Source organism: Anolis sagrei, chromosome 7, assembly GCF_037176765.1.
Source record: "Anolis sagrei isolate rAnoSag1 chromosome 7, rAnoSag1.mat, whole genome shotgun sequence".
Taxonomy (NCBI): domain Eukaryota; kingdom Metazoa; phylum Chordata; class Lepidosauria; order Squamata; family Dactyloidae; genus Anolis; species Anolis sagrei.
The window spans coordinates 25,067,803-25,088,696 of record NC_090027.1 but is presented as its reverse complement, the minus strand read 5'-3'; the positions used below and the strand labels follow the sequence as shown (position 1 = coordinate 25,088,696).

At 44.1% G+C, this 20,894-nt stretch overlaps 1 protein-coding gene across 1 annotated transcript in view; it reads left to right on the top strand.

The window, feature by feature from the left end:
• The window catches only part of TACR1 (tachykinin receptor 1), a 65,017-nt gene that overhangs the window by 30,587 nt on the left and 13,536 nt on the right, over positions 1–20,894 (top strand). Inside the window, exon 2 of the mRNA XM_060787137.2 lies at positions 13,484–13,678. Within this exon, the coding sequence (XP_060643120.2) occupies positions 13,484–13,678 (195 nt within the window). The remainder of the gene's footprint in view (positions 1–13,483; positions 13,679–20,894) is intronic.

Sequence of the window (20,894 nt, the reverse complement as noted above, 5' to 3'; positions counted from 1 at the left end):
ATTCAGAGCAAGGTCCAGGTTCTGCACATTATTTATTTATTTATTTATTTATTTATTTGCGATATTTGTATACGACCCTTCTCAACCCCAAAGGGGAGGTTTCACTTGGAGAAGCGAAGGCTGAGAGAAAGGACAGTAGAGCAATGGAGCCATGGATTCTAATGTTTTGTGTTTGTTTTATTGATTAGTGCATCAGCCATATCAAATCACTTGACAAACACACTTGAGATATACTCGCCCAGCATACAACCCACATGACAACTAAAGTTAAAATAAGCTGTTAACAATGGGTCAAAATCCAAAGCCAATGTCAGCATCACCCCTACAATTTGCCCCACTTGACTCCAAATATGCAGTTCTCAGCTGAATTGCTTTGTATTTACAAAGGGCCATTTTGTATGTTATTTTAGCATTCGTGGAATCCAATGGAAGGAAAAGAGATTCCAACTAAACATTAGGAAGAATTTTGTGGTCGAAGTTGTTCGATGTTGGAGTATATATGTGTCATGGGGTCCACTAGAGTCTTGATGGCCATCTGTCAAGAGGGATTGGATTGTGCCCTCTTTCCTGGTAGAAGGGGATTGGACTGGATGGTCTTTGGGTGCCCCTTCCAACTCCAGCCGTTCTACCACAGAATCCATTGCTGCCCGGGAGTGCAGTGGAGCCCTCTCCCCCAGAGGTTTTTTAAACAGAGGCTGGGTGGTCATCTGTTAGGAATGATTTAATTGTGTCTTCTTGCATTGGACTGCATTGCTTCTTGGATTGGACTGGATGGCTTTTGGGTGCTCCTTCCAACACTAGGATTCTATTACTACTACTACTACTACTACTACTATTACTATTATCTCTGTGATGAATGCTTTGATCTTGTCTTCCGGCATGACAAATTGCATTAGGCTGGATGGCCTTTGGGTACCCCTTACAACTCTGGGATTCTATGGAAGGCCATCTGTGAGGAATGCTGTGATTGTGTCTTCTGGCATGCCAGAATGGATTGGACTGGATGGCCTTTGGGTGCTCCTTCCAACGCTAGGATTCTATTACTACTGCTGCTGCTACTACTACTACTACTACTACTACTATTATCTCTGTGATGAATGCTTTGATCTTGTCTTCCAGCATGACAAACTGCATTAGGCTGGATGGCCTTTGGGTACCCCTTACAACTCTAAGATTCTATTACTACTACTACTATTAAGCTGAGACTGGAAGGCCATCTGTGAGGAATGCTTTGATTGTGTCTTCCAGCACGCCAGAATGGATTGGACTGGATGGCCTTTGGGTGCTCCTTCCAACTTTGGTGGAACACAGACTGCCTAGATGTTGACGGACCCTCCTTCTTTAGACATGGTTAAACCAAGACTGGATGGGCATCTGTCAGGAGAGATTGGATTGTATCCTCCTGGTAGAAGCGGGTTAGACTGGATGTCCTTTGGGTGCCCCTTCCAACACTAGGATTCTATTACTACTACTACTACTATTAGTATTATCTCTGTGATGAATGCTTTGATCTTGTCTTCCGGCATGACAAACTGCATTAGGCTGGATGGCCTTTGGGTACCTCTTACAACTCTAGCATTCTATTACTACTACTACTACTACTACTACTACTATTAAGCTGAGGCTGGATGGCCATCTGTGAGGAATGCTTTGATTGTGTCTTCTGGCATGCCAGAATGGGTTGGACTGGGTGGCCTTTGGTGCCCCTTCTAATTCTTGGATTATATCATTCAATGATTCTCTGTGTTTACAGAATTCTTTGCTTGACTAAAGCAAAGCCTTCCTTTAAAAGTGTACTAAAATTTAAAGGCAGGAGGATGAATGAACCCGGGAGTAACGTTTCCCAAGCGACACACAGTCCCTGCAGGAGAAGCAAAGGGAAGCAGCAAAGGAATGCCAAAGCAGCAGCAAAAAGCAGTGCAAAACTGGTATCGGAGCCTGGGGTGTTGACTGCATCATTGGCCTTGCAGGGAACCGGGAAACGCTGCAGGGTTCAGCCGTGAGCTGCGGACATCTCCGTGATAAGGATTACGGCACACGCAGAGCATGAGTCAGGTGGCAGATACATCCCCGGATCCCTGCAAACCAGCCATTCATGCTCAGATGGCATGGGATCTTGCAATCCCCGGTGCATTGATTTATGGGTCGCCTCCATGCAATTTGAGAGGACTTCGGTTTTGTTATATTTAGCACCCAGTGTTCATCATCCTCTTGGCTCTCTGCTAAATGTCATTCCCTCTTTGAAAATCTTCCCAGAAGGTTCAAACGCCATCTGCGGCTGCTCACTTTTCATGTTGTAGTTTGCACACATCTTTTCATGTTGTAGTTTGCACACAAGTGATGCTCTAGTAGTCTATTCCAGAGTTTTGTGATGGAATATGTGCCAAGCGGGTGACGGGATGCCTCGTCCTTTTCTTTTCCCTTCTGAAAAGGACAATCTGAGATCTTTTGAGAGTAACCTCTAAGGAAGCCGCTTACATTTCCCTTCTGGAGAGTATTGTTGTCGCTGATTAGAATGACAGGATGCACATGACAATCTACAATGTGTAATTGCAAGATGTATCTGCCAACCTGTACTCTCTAATTGCAAAATGCATCCGACAATCTATAATCTCTTAATTGCAAAACCCCAGTGAATGTGGAGGCTGGAGTGTGTTGTGGTGTAATTAAAAGGGTTCTGTATCTATATAAATAAAAATGTAATGTTTGTTTGTGGGATTAACAGAACTCAAAAACCACTGGGGGAATTGACACGAAATTTGGACATGATACACCTATCAACCTAATATATGTCCTTCACTCAAAAAATGGGAGCCCCTTGTTGCGCAGTGGGTTAAACCTCTGTGCCAGCAGGACTGAAGACCGACAGGTCGCAGGTTTGAATCCGGGGAGAGGTGGATGAGCTCCCTCTATCAGCTCCTGCTCCTCATGCGGGGACATGAGAGAAGCCTCCCACAAGGATGACAAAACATCAAATCATCCGGGCGTCCCCTGGGCAGCGTTCTTGCAGACGGCCAATTCTCTCACACCAGAAGCGACTTGCAGTTTCTTAGGTCGCTCCTGACACAACAAAACAAACCCCCCCCCAAAAAACCCAAAGAAAACCAAAAGCAGAAAGGACTTCTAAATTGCATGTCCACAAAGGAGAAACTGCATACCCAGAAAGAGACCCATGGCCACTCCCGCTCCTCCTTGCGGGGAAACAGCTGACCGTTAAAGCATGAGGAGGCAGGTGCACATGCACGGCTACACACACACAAGCGAGAGTGGGCACCATGGGAGTGGAGGCTTGCCACATGGAGCCCCTTCTCTTTCCCTGCTATGTCAGGAGGCTGGTCTCCCCCTCCTTTCCCTGTTGGAAAAGGAAGGGATGGATGAGTGGCGGCGGCAGCAGCAGAGCCCCCGGCAAGGAAGAAGAGGAGGAGGAAGAGGTGACGAGGAAGGTCGACGGTGCTTGAGTGAAGGACCTTCCTTCTCTCTTTCACTCCCTCCCCTTCTTTCCTCCCTCCCCTTCCTCCCTTTCTTTCCTTTTCTTCCTTCCTTATCCTTCCTTTGCTTCTTTTCCTCCTTCCCTTCCTTCCTGTCCCTACTTCCTCCTTTCCTCCCTCCCTCCCTTTCCTCCTTCTTCCCCTTCATTTCCTTCCCTCCCTCCTTTCTTCATCCCCCTCCTTCCCTCCCTCCCTCCCTCCCTCCCTCCCTCCCTCCCTTCCTTCCTTTCTTCCTTCCTTCCTGTCCCTCCTTCTTTCTTTTCCTTCTTTGCCTTCTTTCCCTCCTTCCCTCTCTCCCTTTCTTTTCCTTCCTTCCTGTCCCTCCTTCCTTCCTTCTTCCTTTCCTTTTTTCTATATAAGGTATAAATATAATATTAAATGGGACAGTCAAGAAGTTACGGGAGAAGGAGGGAAAGAGGGAAGGAATGAAGGAGGGAAAGGGGGAAGGAAGGAAGGAGAGAAGGAGGGAGGGAAAGAAGGAAGGAAAGAAAGGTAGAGAAGCAAGAAAGGAGAGAAGGAAATAAAAAAGTGAAAGAAAAAAGAGAGGGGAAGGAAGGAGAGAAGGAACAAAAGGGAAGGAAGGAAGGAGAGAAGGAAGGATGTAACCAAAGAACAAAGAAAAGGGGGAAAGAAACAGGTAGAGATGGAAGAAAGAAGAGAAATAGGGAAAGAAAAAGAGGAAAGGAAGGAAAGAGGGAAGGAAGGAGAGAAAGAGGGAGGGAAGGTTGGCCACAGCAACGCGTGGCGGATACAGCTAGTGCAGCAATAGAAATATAAACAATCCCCTTCTTAGCAGAAGCTCTTCCTCTCCGGTTTAAGGAGTAAACAAAGACCAATTGTCCTTGTAGTAGAAAAAAGACTTTATACAAAGGAATATTTACAATGCAGGAACTCTTCTCAAACCCTTCTGCTTGCAACTCCCAAGCAGTTGAAGCCTTCTTGCTTGCAAAAGCTCTCTCCTCCTTCTTCAGGAACGTTGCCACTTTCTCTTACACACACTCCTCCAACTAGACTCTCCAAACCTCCAACAGCAATTCTCCAGCAACAACCCTCAAATAACATAGAAGCTTTGTACTCCTTTAGTATTTTTACAACTACCCTGGCTGCAAATTACATAAGATTAACCAGGTGGATTGATTGTCATTATTCAAAACATGCTTCGGTCTGATTATTACATTTACTTGCATTCACTTAAGAAATGACATACCGGTACTTAAAAATTCCAAGAGAGTGTATATGCATACACATACACACAAACACATTCCGAAGTGGAAGGAGTAATAAAACACAGATTATACAATTGTGAAACCAATTAGCCATATAAAATTCCAAAGAGGAATGTGACATGATACAAAGCAAACTGGCAAGTGCATGCAATGAAAATAATGTATTATCGTGGTTGAATTCCTCCATCAATTTTGATTTACGGCAACCGTAGGCCAATCGGACTTTATTCCAATGGCTGTTTGTTCCTAACCTGACTTTGCTGCTTCACTGGCTGGAATTCAAGGCATTCTGACTTTGGCCTCTTGGACGTTGGGTCTTGGCATTGGCTCACAAAGCCTGGTTTGCATTTTGTGCTTCTGACTTTGTCCCTGACCTTCTTGTTATTCTGGCTGGACTTCCATGGAGTACTACATTTGGCTTCTGTGATACTGGACTCTTGACTTTGGCTGGCTCCTTTCTGTCATTTGTTTAAACTAGCCTCCTGATAATATGGCCGGGTTTACACCAAAACTACCACTACTAGTAGTGTTAAATTCATTTTGAATGTAGCGATCTATACATGCGAAATGCACCTAGCAATCCATGACCAGAATGTGTCTGGCAATCCATAATCTGAAAATGCGAAACACACTGGGTGGGCGTGCCATACACTAGTATTGGAAGAAACAATGGACAATCTATAGCCTATCATTGCAAGATGTTCTGGATCATCCATAATCTAGAACTGCAAGATCCACCTAGCAATCGTCATAATGTATAAATGTATAAATATGTCAAAGGGTGTCATAAAGAAGATGTTTATTTTCTGCTGCCCTTGAAACTAGGACTTGGAGCCATGGGTTCAAATAATAGGAAAGAAAGATGATTCCACCTGAACATGAGGAAGAACTTTCTGACTGTAAGGAGAGCTATTCAGAAATGGAACCCTCTGCCCCAGAGTGTGGTGGAAGCTCCTTCTTTGGAGGCTTTTAAGAAGAGGCTGGATGGCCATCTGTTGGAGGTGCTTTGATTGTACTTTTCCCCTGCCCATATGGTCTCTTCAAACTCTATGATTCAATAATCTAAAATTGCAAGATCTACCTGGTAACCCATAATCTAGAATTGCAAGACGCACTGGGAAATCCATGATTTGGATTTGCAAAATGCACCTAGTAATCCATAATTGCAAGATGTGTTTTGCAACCCATGATCTAGAATGGCAAAATGTGCCTTGCTATGCCTGGGATAGAATTTACTCATAACATTATCAGTACTGTGAAGGCTTCTGCTGCGTTTGGGCCGTCCTTCCTTCCTTTCCCTTCCCTTCTTTGCCACTTGGCAGTGTGGCCTGGCCTCCCTTGCATGGTTCTGGGTGCCCCATTTTCCCCTTCTCTTTGGCCCGGATCCGTTCTAGGCTCCTTGGACCTCCGCTGCTTGCTTTCCTCTATTTTACGCCGAGAACCATCTGAATGCGTAAACACCGCACTTGAGGGACACTCCGTTGTCATGGAAATGAGAAAACCCCACATATCAATTATTGAAAGAAGGAAAAGTGTTGTCGCTGGTGCGTGATGCCGCTTTCCTGGAGGGGAACAGATCAGGCGCATGAAGTTCCTGCACTTGGCAGGCGGCCTTTCCCGATAAATATAACTCCAAGGAGGAGCTTCGGCTTGCATTGGCCGATCTTTCCAGAGGGATAAGCCACTTTGCGCAGCTGGTTTGGCGTATCACAGAGAATGGCAGCAAGAAAGCCACTCTCTTCTCTGTTATTGCTGCATTTTTTTCTCCAAGAGGCAAAGCAAATCACTTTCTTCCCCACTTTGTCAAGGTTTGGGGCCAGTTGAAAAGTCGGTTTACTTTTTCTGTCTCTAACTCATTATTTATGGCTGCCATATCTCTAGGCATTTTTGCTGCTTTGCCAAGGCCCCAAAAGAGAGCCAGGCCAAATAAACAGGTGGCTGAGCAACTAAATTAAAGCAAAGAGGAAAATCAACCAGTGGAGTGAAACTGTCTCCCTTCTATGCTCGAGGTTCCCATTTCTTGTTCTTTGTTACTCTGAATCCGTGCCTGTTCGGCCCTCAGATCCAGATGTAGGGACTGTGTGGCCCATGGGGTGGATAGTGCGGCACTTTGGGGATATGGAGTGGCCCTCAAATCTTCCATCGCTCCCCAAAGGAGCCCCAATTTATGGCTAAAAAAGTGTACCAGCAGCTGGAACAAAATATGCATAAAATGCCATTTAGTGAGGTCCACCTGATAACCGTTGTGATGGCCACCAGGAGATGTTCCTTCTTGTGGCTGAGGATTTCCATGCAGTTGGCCCCATGAATCCACGCCAGGATTTACTCTGAGTTTTAAGGAGCTCTCCAGAGTGAGTGTTGAGCCCCTCTTGGAGTATTTGGGGGCAGGCCTTCTTTGTGGTCTGGACTAAAACCCAGAATGGATCATTTTCTCAGATCTGGTGCTAAACAAAAGGTGCCTGTTTAGGGCTGGAACCACAATGAGGCATGGGAACTGTGTCTGTTAAGTGGCAACTGGCCGCGGCAATCAGCCATCCTCATGAGTTTGTCTGCCTGGCGAGCCAAAAGAAGCCAGATGTGTCAAAATAAAGCTCACCAAGTTGAAGAAGAAGCCACTGAGGTATTTTATTCAATCGGCTAGTTGAGATCTCAGCCTGCAGTATCCCTCAAAAATAAGCTGAGATGCCATGCATGATCAAAACAAGCATTTATATACAATACAGTTCCAAAAGTTCCTGCCACCCCCAGTTGGACTCAGCTTAAAATCATAGAATCCTAGAGTTGGAAGAGACCTGGTGGGACATCCAGTCCAACCCCATTCTGCCAAAAAGTAGGAAAGTCACATTCAAAGCACCCCCAACAGATGGTCATCCAGCGATAGGAGTCATCCCACCAGGTTTCAGTGATGCTTATGACATCATATTTATGGTGTTGTGCTAAAAGTTGGAGTTTGTCTTGATTATTTCCCACACTCTGTGCATTAGTGTAAAGACATGTGAGCCCCTGAGATCTTCTCCTGAGCTGTTTATTTGGAATTATTGTGTTTTCGGTACTTGGTCCTCATTGTGTTTGTGCATCCCTCCATTTAGCCTTCTGTCAGTTCCCTGACACTGTGGGTAGAGTACTGTTCGCAAGTCTATTGCCCCCCCCCCTCCGGTGGATCTAGTTTAAAGTGCGCCTAATGAGGTTTGCGAGTCTGTGAGCAAAAAGGTGTTTTTCTACTTGTGTGAGATGCATCCCATCCCTTGCCAGTAGGCCATCCTCCTGGAAAAGCAGGCCATGGTTGAGAAAGCCAAAGCATTCCTCCTGACACCATTTTCTAAGCCAATTATCAAGGCAGATAATCCACAATATCTGTTTTGAACTGCATTATCAGAATCCATATAAACCAGCCATATAAACCAGCCTAGTGTAGTTTTTATACAGCTGTGTGGAATGAGCCAAAGCAGATTACATTTCAATACAATTTCAAATAAAATATATATATGAAACATTACAACAGAATTAAATATAATTGGTAGTCTTTAAAGCAGGCATGGGCCAACTTGGGCCCTCCTTGTGTTTGGGACTTCAATTCCCACAATTCCTAACAGCCTACCTACCGACTGTTTTCACAGCAGGAGCCTGGATTTGCCAAAGAGAAGCAGAGGACAAAGAGGGGAAGAAAAGCAACCCCAGGTTTTGAGGAGACATCTTTCCTCTGGGAGGCTGGTGTTTCTGCCACCCCCACTCTTCCCTTCCTATTTAACCCGGGGGGCGGTGAGCTTTGCAGGGGCTCCTAGCCACCTTGAGCCCTGCGCCTAGGTAGAGGGAAGGAGGGAGGGGTGGTGAGGGGAGGCTTCGGGGCTTCCTATTGGCTGCACAGAAGAAAGGGATATAAAAAGAATGGGAGAGAAAAAAGAGCAAGAAAAAGAAAAGAGAGAAAGGAGGAGGGAGAAAGAGAAAGAAAAAGAGGGGAAAAGGGGAGAGACTGAAAGAGGAGAAAGAGAGAGAGAGTGTGAGGAGGAGATGGAGCTGTTGTGGCTCAGCTGGAGCCTCAAGCAGAAGATGATGGGATTCAGATTCATGAAGATGTTTCTGTTGTTTTTGAAGAAGAATCTGAGGATATTCAGTTTCCCATGGCAAGGAATGTTTCAGATGATGTTTCTGAAGTTAGTGAAACTCGCCAGGTGCAGATTGAGGAGGATGGCTCCCAGTCTGACGATTCTCAGGCGCCTAACGAGCTATCCAACCTTGAGAGCTATGAAGATTTAGATAGGGAGGATCACTTACAATTCAAAGTTCGCCACAGTGTGAGGCTTGTTAACAAGAGGGAGGTTAGGGGTCAACGGAATGCATTCATCCTAGGAAAGTATATTAAATGGGGTCTTTGTCAGTGCAACTTCTGCAAAAAAAAAACCTGGTAAATTCTTTGGATTGCCTTGGCTTTTAGGCAATGTTCTTGGCTTCCTGGGACTCTGTCTTGCTGTCATGGAATCTTGTTTGATCGATGTTCTTTGGATTATGCTTCATGCTGTTTGCTACTGAACTTTTGAAACTTACTTTTGCATTTAAGACTTTTCCTTTTTTTTAATAAACTACAAAATCTTCAGCCTTTGTGTGGTTTGGTGTTTGGAGCAAGGTGACTCCACTCTGAGCTACAACAGGAGCTTGCATTAGCAAAGCCACTGAGAAGGAGGCCTCCTCCTCGGCGGGCTGGATAAATGCCCTCAGCGGGCCGCATGTGGCCCTTGGGCCATAGTTTGAGGACCCCTGGCATAATTCATCTGAGTCAAAATAAATTTCATGATCACCTGCAGAACACTTCACCTTAGTCCCAAGTTCATAGACTTCAATAATTTGATTTTTTTGGGGGGGGGGGGCTCTCTGTGCTCAAAATCAATTAGAGAACAGAGCAAAAGTGCTAGTTATAAATGGGTGTCCTTTTTGATCTTGAGTCTCCTGATCCAGTCCAAGGCCCAACTGTCATCATCATCAACATCCAGTCCAGGGCCCAATGGACTTTCTTGTGAATTAAAGGAAAGAAAAAGAGCATCTACATTGTGGAGTTAATACACTTTGAGTCGAAGTGTCCAGGGAGTTGTAGTTTCTTGGGAGTCATAGTTTCTTGAAAGTTGTACCTTCCTAGGAGTTGTGGCTTCCTGGGAGTTGTAGTTTTTTTTAAATAATTTTTTATTAACCACAAAAAATGTTATATACATAAAAAGAGGTGGAACAATATAGTGAAAGAAAAGTAGGAAATAAAGATTTATAAGTCTTAACAGAAACTACTTCATCCTTTGGCCTGTAGAGCCCAGTTTAGGTAGTTCAGTTCATCTTGGAGGAGGTGGGCTTCGCAGATTATTTTTGCACGGTCTGCCAAGGCTTTAATTGTGCTTCTTTTTTTACTTGGGCGATGGCTGGAGTTTTTGTGTAGAAATCTATCTGTGTGTGTGGGTTTTCTGTAAACGGTGTGACCCAATTGTTGATCTGGTTTATGGATGACTAGGACATCTAGAAAAGGCAGTGTTCCTTCATTTTCTTTTTCCATGGTGAACTGGATGTTTGGGTGGATGCTGTTCAGATGGTCCAGGAACCTGTTTAGTTCTTCTTCGCCATGGCTCCAAATGGTGAAGGTGTCATCCACATATCTGAACCATATAGTGGGCTTTTTTTTTTTTTGATGTTCTTAATCTCTGTGTTCCATAATTATTCTTAATGGCACCTTAATGGCATTTTGCTTGTATTTTGCTCGGGAGTATCTTCCCTCTGAATATCTGGTTTGCTTTAATCACCAGCCACTGGTTTGCCTTCTCCTTTTTCCCTTTGATTCTTTGGAACTTTAGTTGCAAAACCTTTATTTAAATTGAGATGAATTATCTTTTGTTTGAAAATTATCTTTTGTTTGAAAATTATCTTTTGTTTTGAAAGCCTTCGACAATATCTTTTGTCTGTTTTATTAATCCACAATATTTGTATCACACTCCGGAGCACCGGGGAATACTATCAGCCAGCCATTCTCCTTGGCCACGCCCCCGAGAGTTGTAGTTTTGAGCCTGCTCTCTGGCAGAAAAAGCTCAAAACTATAGCTCCTAGGATTCCACATCACTGAGCCATGGAAGCACAAGTGATGTCCAAAGGAGCATCTGCACTGTGGAAGGAATGTGTTTTGGTGCTACTTGAACTACCACGAACCAATGCTAAGGAATCCTGGAAATTGTAGTTTTACAAGGCTTTAGGCCTTCTCTGCCAAAGAGTGCCAAAGTACAGCTCCCAGGATCAGATCGCATGGATGTGTAGCTATTCAAGTGGCATCAAACTGCCTCTATTCCACAGCGCAAATGCCTCTGAAGAGGGATGTTCTTTTTCAGAGAGTTTCATTTTGAACGACACAGAACACAAACCCTTTGCCTGTTTGCGCATAGAAATGATGCTGGGAGATTTATGGGATTGTCAAGGAACATTTCAGGGGCCCAGCTGTTGGAAGCGTAGAAAACAATGGATAATTAACAAGATGGATTAGCTGCGGGCGGCTGATAAGGGCTGGAATCAGCGCACCAGGCGGGATGCTGGTTTATGCACATGCGTGTGTGTGTGTTTCTTTCCATTCCTTCCTAGTGCCTGGGGCTGACTTTGCACATAATGCATAACGCAATGCATCACCTTGCAAAAGCAAAACAAACCCCTCTGAATGACTGGCTTGGTTTGCATTCACACTTTAGAATGGATGCAGTTCAGCAACACTTTAACAGCCATGGAGCTTTGCTGTGGAATCATGGGAGTTGCAGTTTCCCATGGTCTTCTGTGCCAAAGAGAGCCAGTGCCTCACCAAACTACAAATCCCAACATCCCATAGTATTGAGCTGTTAATAAAACTAGACTTCCATTTTTCTGTCTGGAACTCTTAGAACTTAGATTTTGATATTTTTGTGCTCTCTAGTGGAAACCATGGGTAATAATAATAATAATAATAATAATAATAATAATAATGCTTGTCTTACCCGCCTCTTTTTGTGGGAGAGTCACAGCATTGCTAAAAACACATTATAAAATACACATATTAAAATGCAATACATATACCAAAATACACAGAATAAAGATTAAAATATATCTCCAGACCCTGAAGCTTGAGGCTCTATCAGACTGCAACTGCCATTATCCATTCTTGATTGGGGCTGATGGGAGTTGCCATTGATGCCATCCCAGTAAGGTGAAGGAGACATAAAGAAGCCATACCCTTACAAGTGCATTTTGGCTTCCTGTGTTTCCCCAACTGTCGGACTGCAACTCCAGTCATCCTTGTCAATACTTAGACTTCATGAGAAGTACAGTCTATGTACTTCTATCTCTATTACCATCTTAATCATCTCCATCTATCTCCATATCTCTATTTCTATCTATATCTCTCTCCATCTCAATCTCCATCATCTCCATCTATCACTATCTCTCCATCTCCATCTCCATCTCCTATCATCCTTGGCACATCTTAGAGTTAATGGGAAGTACAGCCCAGAAACCTCTCTCTATCTCTCTATTGCTATCTCCAACTCCTCCATCCTCCTCCTCTCCATCATCTCCATCTATCTCCCTTTATCTTCTATCTATCTCTGTCTCTATCTCCATCTATCACCATCTATCTCTACCTGTTTCTTTCCCCACCTCCATCATCCCCATCTATCTCCATCTACTTATTTATTTACCCTATTTATTTACCCCAAAGGGGAATCAAGGCAGGTTACATATAGACAACTATTCAATGCCTCAAACCACATTGAATAATATATCTGTTTCTCTCTCTCCATCTCCATCATTATTTCCATCTATCTCCATCCATGTCCATCTATCTCTATATCTCTGTTTCTCTCCATCTCAGTCTCCATCATCATCTCCATCATCTCCATTTTCATCTCCACTTCCATCATCATCTCCATCTGCATCTGTCATTTCTTTCTCTCCATCTCCATCTGTTATCATTATTGGCAAGTCTTAGACTTCATGGGAAGTACAGTTCAGAAACCTATCTCTGTCTCTCTATCCATCTGAACACGAGGAAGAACTTCCTGACTGTGAGAGCTGTTCAACAATGGAACTCTCTGCCCCAGAGTGTGGTGGAGGCTCCTTCTTTGGAAGCTTTTAAACAGAGGCTGGATGGCCATCTGTCAGGGGTGATTTGAATGCAATATTCCTGCTTCTTGGCAGGGGGTTGCACTGGATGGCCCATGAGGTCTCTTCCAACTCTTTGATTCTATGATTCTATGATCTTGCTATCACCATCTCCATCATCTCCATCTTTCTCCACCTATCCTCATCTCTCTCTCACTCCCCATCACCATCTCTATCTATCTCTATTTCTATCTCTCTCCATCTCCATCTATCTCCATCTATTTCTCTCTCTCTCTCTCTACATCTCCATTATCTCTGTCTTTGTATTCATCTCCATCACCATCTCCATTTATTCCAATCTCCATCTATCTCTATCTGTTTCTATCTCCAGCTCCATCATCCCCATCATCTCCATCAACATCTCCATCAAGTGCCCTCAGGGAGATAGGTGCAGCATATAAATAAAGTCTTATTATTGTTATTATTATCAACACGTCCATCATCTCAGTCTATCTCCATCCATCCTCATCTCCATCTCATCTCCCCACCTTATCGATATCTGTTTATATCTCTATCTCTCTCTCCATCTCCATCACCTCCATCTCCATGAATGGCCACAGATTTCCCCTCTTCCCCCATTAGCCCCATTTTAACCCCCTGCCTTTTTTCTCTGCCTTGTCCTTCCAGGTACATGGCCATCATCCACCCGCTGAAGCCCCGCCTCTCAGCCACGGCCACCAAGGTGGTCATCTGTGTAATCTGGGTCCTGGCGCTGCTGCTCTCTTTCCCGCAGGGCTACTATGCCATCACTGCCGAGCTTCCTGGCCGCGTCGTCTGCCTGGTGCAGTGGCCCAAAAACACCACCCGGGCCTATGAGATCATGTGAGTATCTTGGAACACTGTCTGGTTGGCCATCTGTTGGGGCGGGGGAGCTTGGATTGTGCCAGAGGCAAAAGGGAGTCTGCCTGGATGGCCCTTGAGGTCTCCTCCAACTCTTACATTTTATGACTTTTTGGGGGGATCCATTGGAGAGACAACAGCAAACTTAGGTGTCGATAGATCCAAAAGCCATTTGCCCCAATGCTCAGGAATGACGAGAACCATTGTGCAATGACATGGGAATGATGAGAAGCATTATGTGGAAAGTTTAAGGATGATGGGAACTGTTGTGCAATGACATGGGAGACTCCAGCATGTTGGGAAATATTGTGAAATATATGGAAAGTTGAAGGATGATGGAAATGGTTTTCTGTGCATGAAATTGAAGGCTTGTTGTTGTTGTTATTATTTATCCTTGCTTATTCCTCACTTTATATGTTGTAGTATTATATTTTTATTATATGATGTAATAATAATAATAATAATAATAGTAATAATAATAATAATAATAATAATAATAATAATAAATTTTATTTATACCCCGCCACCATCTCCCCCAACGGGGACTTGGAGCGGCTTACATGGGGCCAAGCCCAAACAACAAACTACAATACAAAAATATACAATATACATAGAACATAAGAACCAAACATAAGGACAAAGAGCGGGCCGCATGTACATAAAATAATTTTAAAACTCTGGGTGAGATCAAGGGGTAAAATTTCATTATAATTTTATTGTTACTTAATTTTATTATTATATATTCTATTCTTCTTCTGCTGTGTTTATTATTCTATTATGTGTTGTTGTTGTTGCTGCTGCAATATGCAGCTCTTGTCTCCTTGCTTATTCCCCAATTCGGAGGCTTTTCTATTTGCTGCTTTCCACCAGTTGGGATTCTCATTTGTATTCCTCATTTGTATTCTCCCATTGGCAGAATGTCAGATTACATGTGTAGACAAGAATACAGTTGCGTCCCCAACATCTGGCCTGGGTTTCCTTTCAGCAGACAGATGTTCAACTCATGTAGCTTTTCCTATTGATGTCCTGCATCATATGCGGAAGGTATTTGGTGCATTGCAAAACCATTTTGTGCAGCAATAGGACTGATGCTGGAAGCTGTTGGTTGTGTTCAAAATGCACAAACTGCAGTGCTCTCAATATAATAGACTCTCCATTCAACCAATTTTCTGGTAGCTTGAGAGTGGCTCTTACAAATAGCCCTAACTCATACTCTACCCTATACCATACATATGGTATCCTTCTGGGGATGGGGACTGGGGGCACAGTTCTTCTGTGGCTCTGGTCCTTCCTGGAGGGTTGTTCCCCGTTGGTGAAGCTGGAAGACTCCTGCTCGGACCCCTGGCCATTGACCTGTGGGGTCCCGCAAGGATCCATTCTCTCCCCCATGCTTTTTAACATCTACATGAAACCGCTGGGAGAGGTCATCCGGAGTTTTGGAGTATGGTGCCATCTCTATGCAGATGACACCCAACTCCACTACTCATTTCCACCAGATTCCAAGGAAGCCCCAAGGATACTGGACCAGTGCCTGGATGCTGTGATGAACTGGATGAGGAGGAACAAGCTGAGGATCAATCCTGACAAGACAGAGGCCCTCCAAGTCAGTCGCCCATCTGACAGGGGTATTGGGTGGCAACCTGTGCTGGATGAGGTTGCACTCCCCGGATGACCTCTCCCAGTCACAGGTCCGCAGTTTGGGGGTTCTCCTGGACTCAGCACAGGTGTCGGTGGTAGCTGGGAGAACCTATGCACAATTAAAACTCATGAGCCAACTGCGACCATACCTCGTGAAGTCTGACTTGACCATGATGTCCATGCCTTAGTTACCTCTAGACTGGACTATTGCAATGCTCTCTACATGGGGCTACCCTTGAAGACGGCCCGGAAATTACAACTTGTCCAATGATCGACAGCCAGATTAATAACGGGCATCTTACAGGGCGCGGTCAACCCCCCTGTTTAAGGAGCTCCATTGGCTGCCATTCATCTTCCGGTCCCAATTCATGGTACAGGTTCTTACCTATAAAGCTCTAAATGGTTTGGGACCCGCCTAACTTCGTGACCGTATTTCTCTCCACGAACCAGTCTGAACTCTTCGATCCTCAGGGAAGCCCTCCTTTCACCCTTGCCAGTCTCTCAGATTTGCCTTGTGGGTACAAGGGAGAGAGCCTTTTCCTCTGTGGCCCCCTGACTCTGGAATTCATTGCCCGGAGAGATTAGGAAAGCCCCTACTTTAGAAACCTTTAAAAAGAGTCTCAAGACCTGGCTCTGCCGTTGCGCTTTCGGAGAGTAGTCACATCATTTTATGCTATTGCTCCATCAATGTTCTTGTCCCAGGATTTCTCCCCCCCCCCCCTATTATTATTATTATTATTATTATTATTATTATTATTATACCATAAACTCTGTATTAACGTGATATGGAAAGACAGCCATTAAATGCAAATTGTGTCCGAACGCATCTCCCTCTATGAGCCTACAAGAGCTTTGAGATTGGCTGGGGAGCCCTACTCTCCATCCCAACCTCTTTGCAAGCACGGCTGGTGGGGACGAGAGGCCTTTCTTCCTTCTTAGCAGTGGCCCCTCCCTCAGCTGTGGAGCCCCCTCCCCAGTGACATCAGGCAAGCCCCCTCCCTCCTGGCTTTTGGGGAAAAAATTAAGTCCTGGCTTTTTACGCAGGCTGTTGGTGAATAGGAAACTGCAGAATGAGACTTTAACCTCTTGAATAATGGACTATGGATTTTGGAAAACGTTTATGAGTATGAGATCAGGACTCGGCATTTTAGATGGTTTTTAATCTGTTGATCGATTGATAGATATATTTTAATTGCTTATATGTTTAGATTGTTTTATATTTTGGTGAGATGTGTGATATTATTTATCTGTGAAGCATTGAGTTTTGCCAGATTTGTAAGCTTCCTTGAGTCCCGCCCCCAGTTGAGAAAGGCTGGGTGGAAATGAAGTAAATAATAATAGTAATAATAGTAATAGTAATAAAGATGACGAAAGACACACTTTGCTTGCATGATGAAAACAGCAGTATGCCATCATTGTTCAATGGCAGTTAAATATTTTAATAGATTTTTCAATGTTTTTTCATTATTTATTTTTGATACCCTTACATTTACTTCTATGTTAACATTTATTATGTATTGTTGAAGGCTTTCATGGCTGGAATCACTGGGTCGCTGTAGAATCTTTATTGGGTTGTTGAAGGTTTTTTTCGGGCTATATGGCCATGGTCTAGAGGCATTCTTTCCTGACGTTTCGCCAGCATCTATGGCAAGCATCCTGAGAGGTAGTGAGGTCTGTTGGAACTAGTAAAAAGGGTTTATATATCTCTGGAATGACCAGGGTGGGACAAAGGACTCTTGTCTGTGTGAATGTTTCAGCTGACCAATTTGATTAGCATTTGATAGCCTGGCAGTGCCTGGGGCAATCTTTTGTTGAGGGGTAATTAGATGTCCCTGATTGTTTCCTCTCTGTTGTTTTGCTGTTGTGATTTTAGAGTTTTTTTAATGCTGGTAGCCAGATTTTGTTCATTTTCATGGTTTCCTCCTTTCTGTTGAAATTGTCCACATGCTTGTGGATTTCAATGGCTTCTTTGTGTAGTGGCCATTGAAATCCAGTCTGGGACATCTAATCAAATGCTAATCAAGGTGGTCAGTTGAAACATTCACACTTAGCTCCAGCAGACAAGAGTCCTTTGTCCCACCCTGGTCATTCCACAGATATATAAACCCATTTTCCTAGTTCCAGCACACCTCACTACCTCTGAGAATGCTTGCCATAGATGCAGGCGAAACGTCAGGAGAGAATGCCTCTAGAACATGGCCATATAGCCCGAAAAAACGTACAACAATGAAACATTTATTATGTTTTCAGTTTTAATTGCACATTGTAATTTTTTGTAAAAAAATATACGGTTAGGTGCATTAGTCTCTTTTAAGAGAGGAAAAGCATGATAGAAATTAATAAAAATCAAATTCGGCTGATACTCTCCTTTATGAAGGAAGGGGGTTGGACTGGATGGCCTTTGAGGGTCCCTTCCAAAGCCATAATTCCATGATGGTATGATTCTATGGTGCAAGGAAAGACTTATGCCATGGCATTGATATAGTTTTGCAATTTACAAGAATGATGCAGAGTTTGTGCTTTTCAAGTCACCTATTTTGAGGCAAAACTTACTTGTTTGGTGTTTTCCTTTCCCTTTTGTACAAAAGACAGACATGCATTTATATGCAAAAGGGAACACCAAAGAAACGTGTATTTCTGTGCAAAAGGGAACATACATAAGGAAGCATATATTTCTAAGGAAAACACCCCAAAATCATCCAGAATAATTCATCCTCAGAGTGCAAAGGCTCTTGCTCAGGCTTTCCTAAGAGTCATTAAACCCAGGAGAAGAAGAGCGAACCGTTTTCTCTTTCTAAGCCTCAGATGCAGGAATTGCACATTTGTATGCTCAGTTCACCCTTTTTGCTTCTGTATGAACATATTTGGACCCACTGAAGGAGAAAGATTCAGCGCATGACTCATGCTCAGTGTTGGACGCAGGCATTATCATCTCCTCTGGGGCCCCGGAGGCTTTGTTTGGCTGCAAACGTAGAATTGCAAACCGTAATTACCGATGAACTCCTGAGAGCGAGTATTCAATACTACTAAGCCTGTTTTGGCTCTTTTGTGGATGATAGAAACTAAGCCCCTTGGCTTCATTAAACGGCCATCGCAACTTGCAAATAAAGAAGGTGAAGAGCTGGCAGCGAAGTAATCCGACTGGTCCCCCGCACAGAAGCCGTGCTTTAGGAAAGAAGTATCAATGGAAACAGATGTTTGCTGTTGGTGGCTCTTCTGTTTCTTCTGCCCTGGCAGCTGAGAGCAGAGCGATGAAGGAATACAGGGAAATGTACCCTATTGACTTGTGTGCTAGTATGGCTGTACCAGGAGCTCCAACTTCATTTTCTTTCTATTTAATGTTTGCATGCATTCCAAGGTTTCAGGGGTTTTGCAAAAAGGTGACTTCCCTTGGTTTGCAGTCATAGGGCTAACCACCTGTCTATCATTGTTGTGTTTGGTTCTGCCCCTTTCCCCAGGGATCTGGGGAGGAGAGGGAGCCATTTTTAGTTCAGTTTTACAGAAGGAAACTAAGCTATAGGACGTGGACCAGCTGCACCTGCAGAAAAGCTTCATTTCTTAAGAATTTCCGGGGAATTTCCGGGGGGAAAGTCCCAAAGCTTTGGCTGGGAGCTTACAGCCTCTCAGCCTTACAGCATCTGAGGGAAACAGCCCTGAAAGGTTTCTGAAGAAATTCCGAGGAAAACAGTTTTACAGACCCAAAGAACTCCAGATGGAGAATCTACAAGCCTTGACTGGTAGGTCTACTCGATGCCCAAGAAGCAGTTTGGATCCAGTAGTAGGACCCACATCAGCAAAGCTTAGATAATATACAGCCTGGGAGAGGTTAAAAAAGGGTTTTCCTTGTTAAAGAAAGAAATAGTTCTCCAAGCAAGGTGCCTGTCCATTGTAGACAAGTTAAGAAGCATTTGTTTGACTCATTGAAAATCTGGGAAGTATTTGTTTAATTTGTTCAATAATAAAGGACTTTGTTAAACCTTTCAAGCATCTAACACTTGTACAGAAAAAACCTTGAGGGCCTCTCTTTCGAGGCGCCCTGGCTTCCCGCTGGGCACAAAGTGCACGTCCTATTCAAAAGACAAGTTTTGCAGGCCCAGTGCGCGGCAGAACATCTTGAATGCAGTGCTCACATTTTTCAGCTCAATGACCTCCCCAAAATCAGAATGTGCATTAGATTCACGTCATACAGTCCTCATAGTGCTGAGCCAAATCAAAAATGGAAGCTGCTTCAGGAGCTCCTCTTTGAGGAACCTCATATCTCATTTAGTTGCATTGACTCAATGCTATGCCATCCTGGGATTTGTAGCTTGGTGAGACATCAAGAGAAGGCTCAAGTTCTTGTCAAACTAAACCCCCATGACTCCATAGCAGTGAACCAAGGCAGTTCAAGTGGATTCAGTCTATAGTAAAGATACACACTGACGCTTGCCTTTCCATCCCTGGAAGCTTTAATGCCCTAACTCTTTTGTTTCCAAAGAAGGAATGCCAGGCATGCAGCAACTGCAATGCACATTGTTATGCCCTCGCAGAGAGTTTACTATTTTATCTAATTCAGCGTCCCTTAGTTCAGAGAGGTTCAGTTCTTTATTGTCTAGTTTATGGGAGGGAACCATATCATAGAATCATAGAGTTGGAAGAGACCTCATGGGCCATCTAGTCCAATCCCCTGCCAAGAAGCAGGAATGTTGCATTCAAAGCACCCCTGACAGATGGCTATCCAGCCTCTGTTTAAAAGCTTCCAAAGAGGAAGCCTCCACTACGCTTAGAGAGTTCCACTGCTTACCGGCTCTCACAGTCAGGAAGTTCTTCCTCATGTTCAGATGGAATCTCCTTTCTTGTAGTTTGAAGCCATTGTTCTGCGTCCTAGTCTCCAGAGAAGCAGAAAACAAGTTAATTTCCTCCTCCCTGTGACTTCCTCTCACATATTTATACATGGCTATCATATCTCCTCTCAGCCTTCTCTTCTTCAGGCTAAACATGCCCAGCTCTTTAAACCGCGCCTCATAGGGCTTGTTCTCCAGACCCTTGATCATTTTCAATGCCCTCCTCTGGAGACATTCCAGCTTGTCAACATCTCTTTTCAATTGTGGTGCCCAGAATTGGACACAATATTCCAGGTGTGGTCTAACCAAGGCAGAATAGAGAATGGGTAGCATAACTTCCCTAGATCTAGACACTATGCTCCTATTGATGCAGCCCAAAATCCCATTGGCTTTTTTGCCACCACACCACATTGTTGGCTCATGTTTAACTTGTTATCCATGAGGACTCCAAGATCTTTTTCACATGTACTGCTCTCGAGCCAGGCATCGTCCCCTATTCTGTATCTTTGCATTTCGTTTAGGTAGCTCTTTCCTTTTGAGGGCCTCATAGCCAGATCCAGCAGCTTCCTTGAAGCCAGCCATTCGGCAGAAGGTGCTGAGAGGAGCAAGGAAGCGAAACATGTTGGCACACCTTAGAAGTTGGTGCTGCAAGTTTCAAGTTGAAGACACCTTGCCACAGGTGTATGGAAGACAAGGCAAGAAAGGACCCAGAAAAAAAGCAGAAAATAAACAAGAAG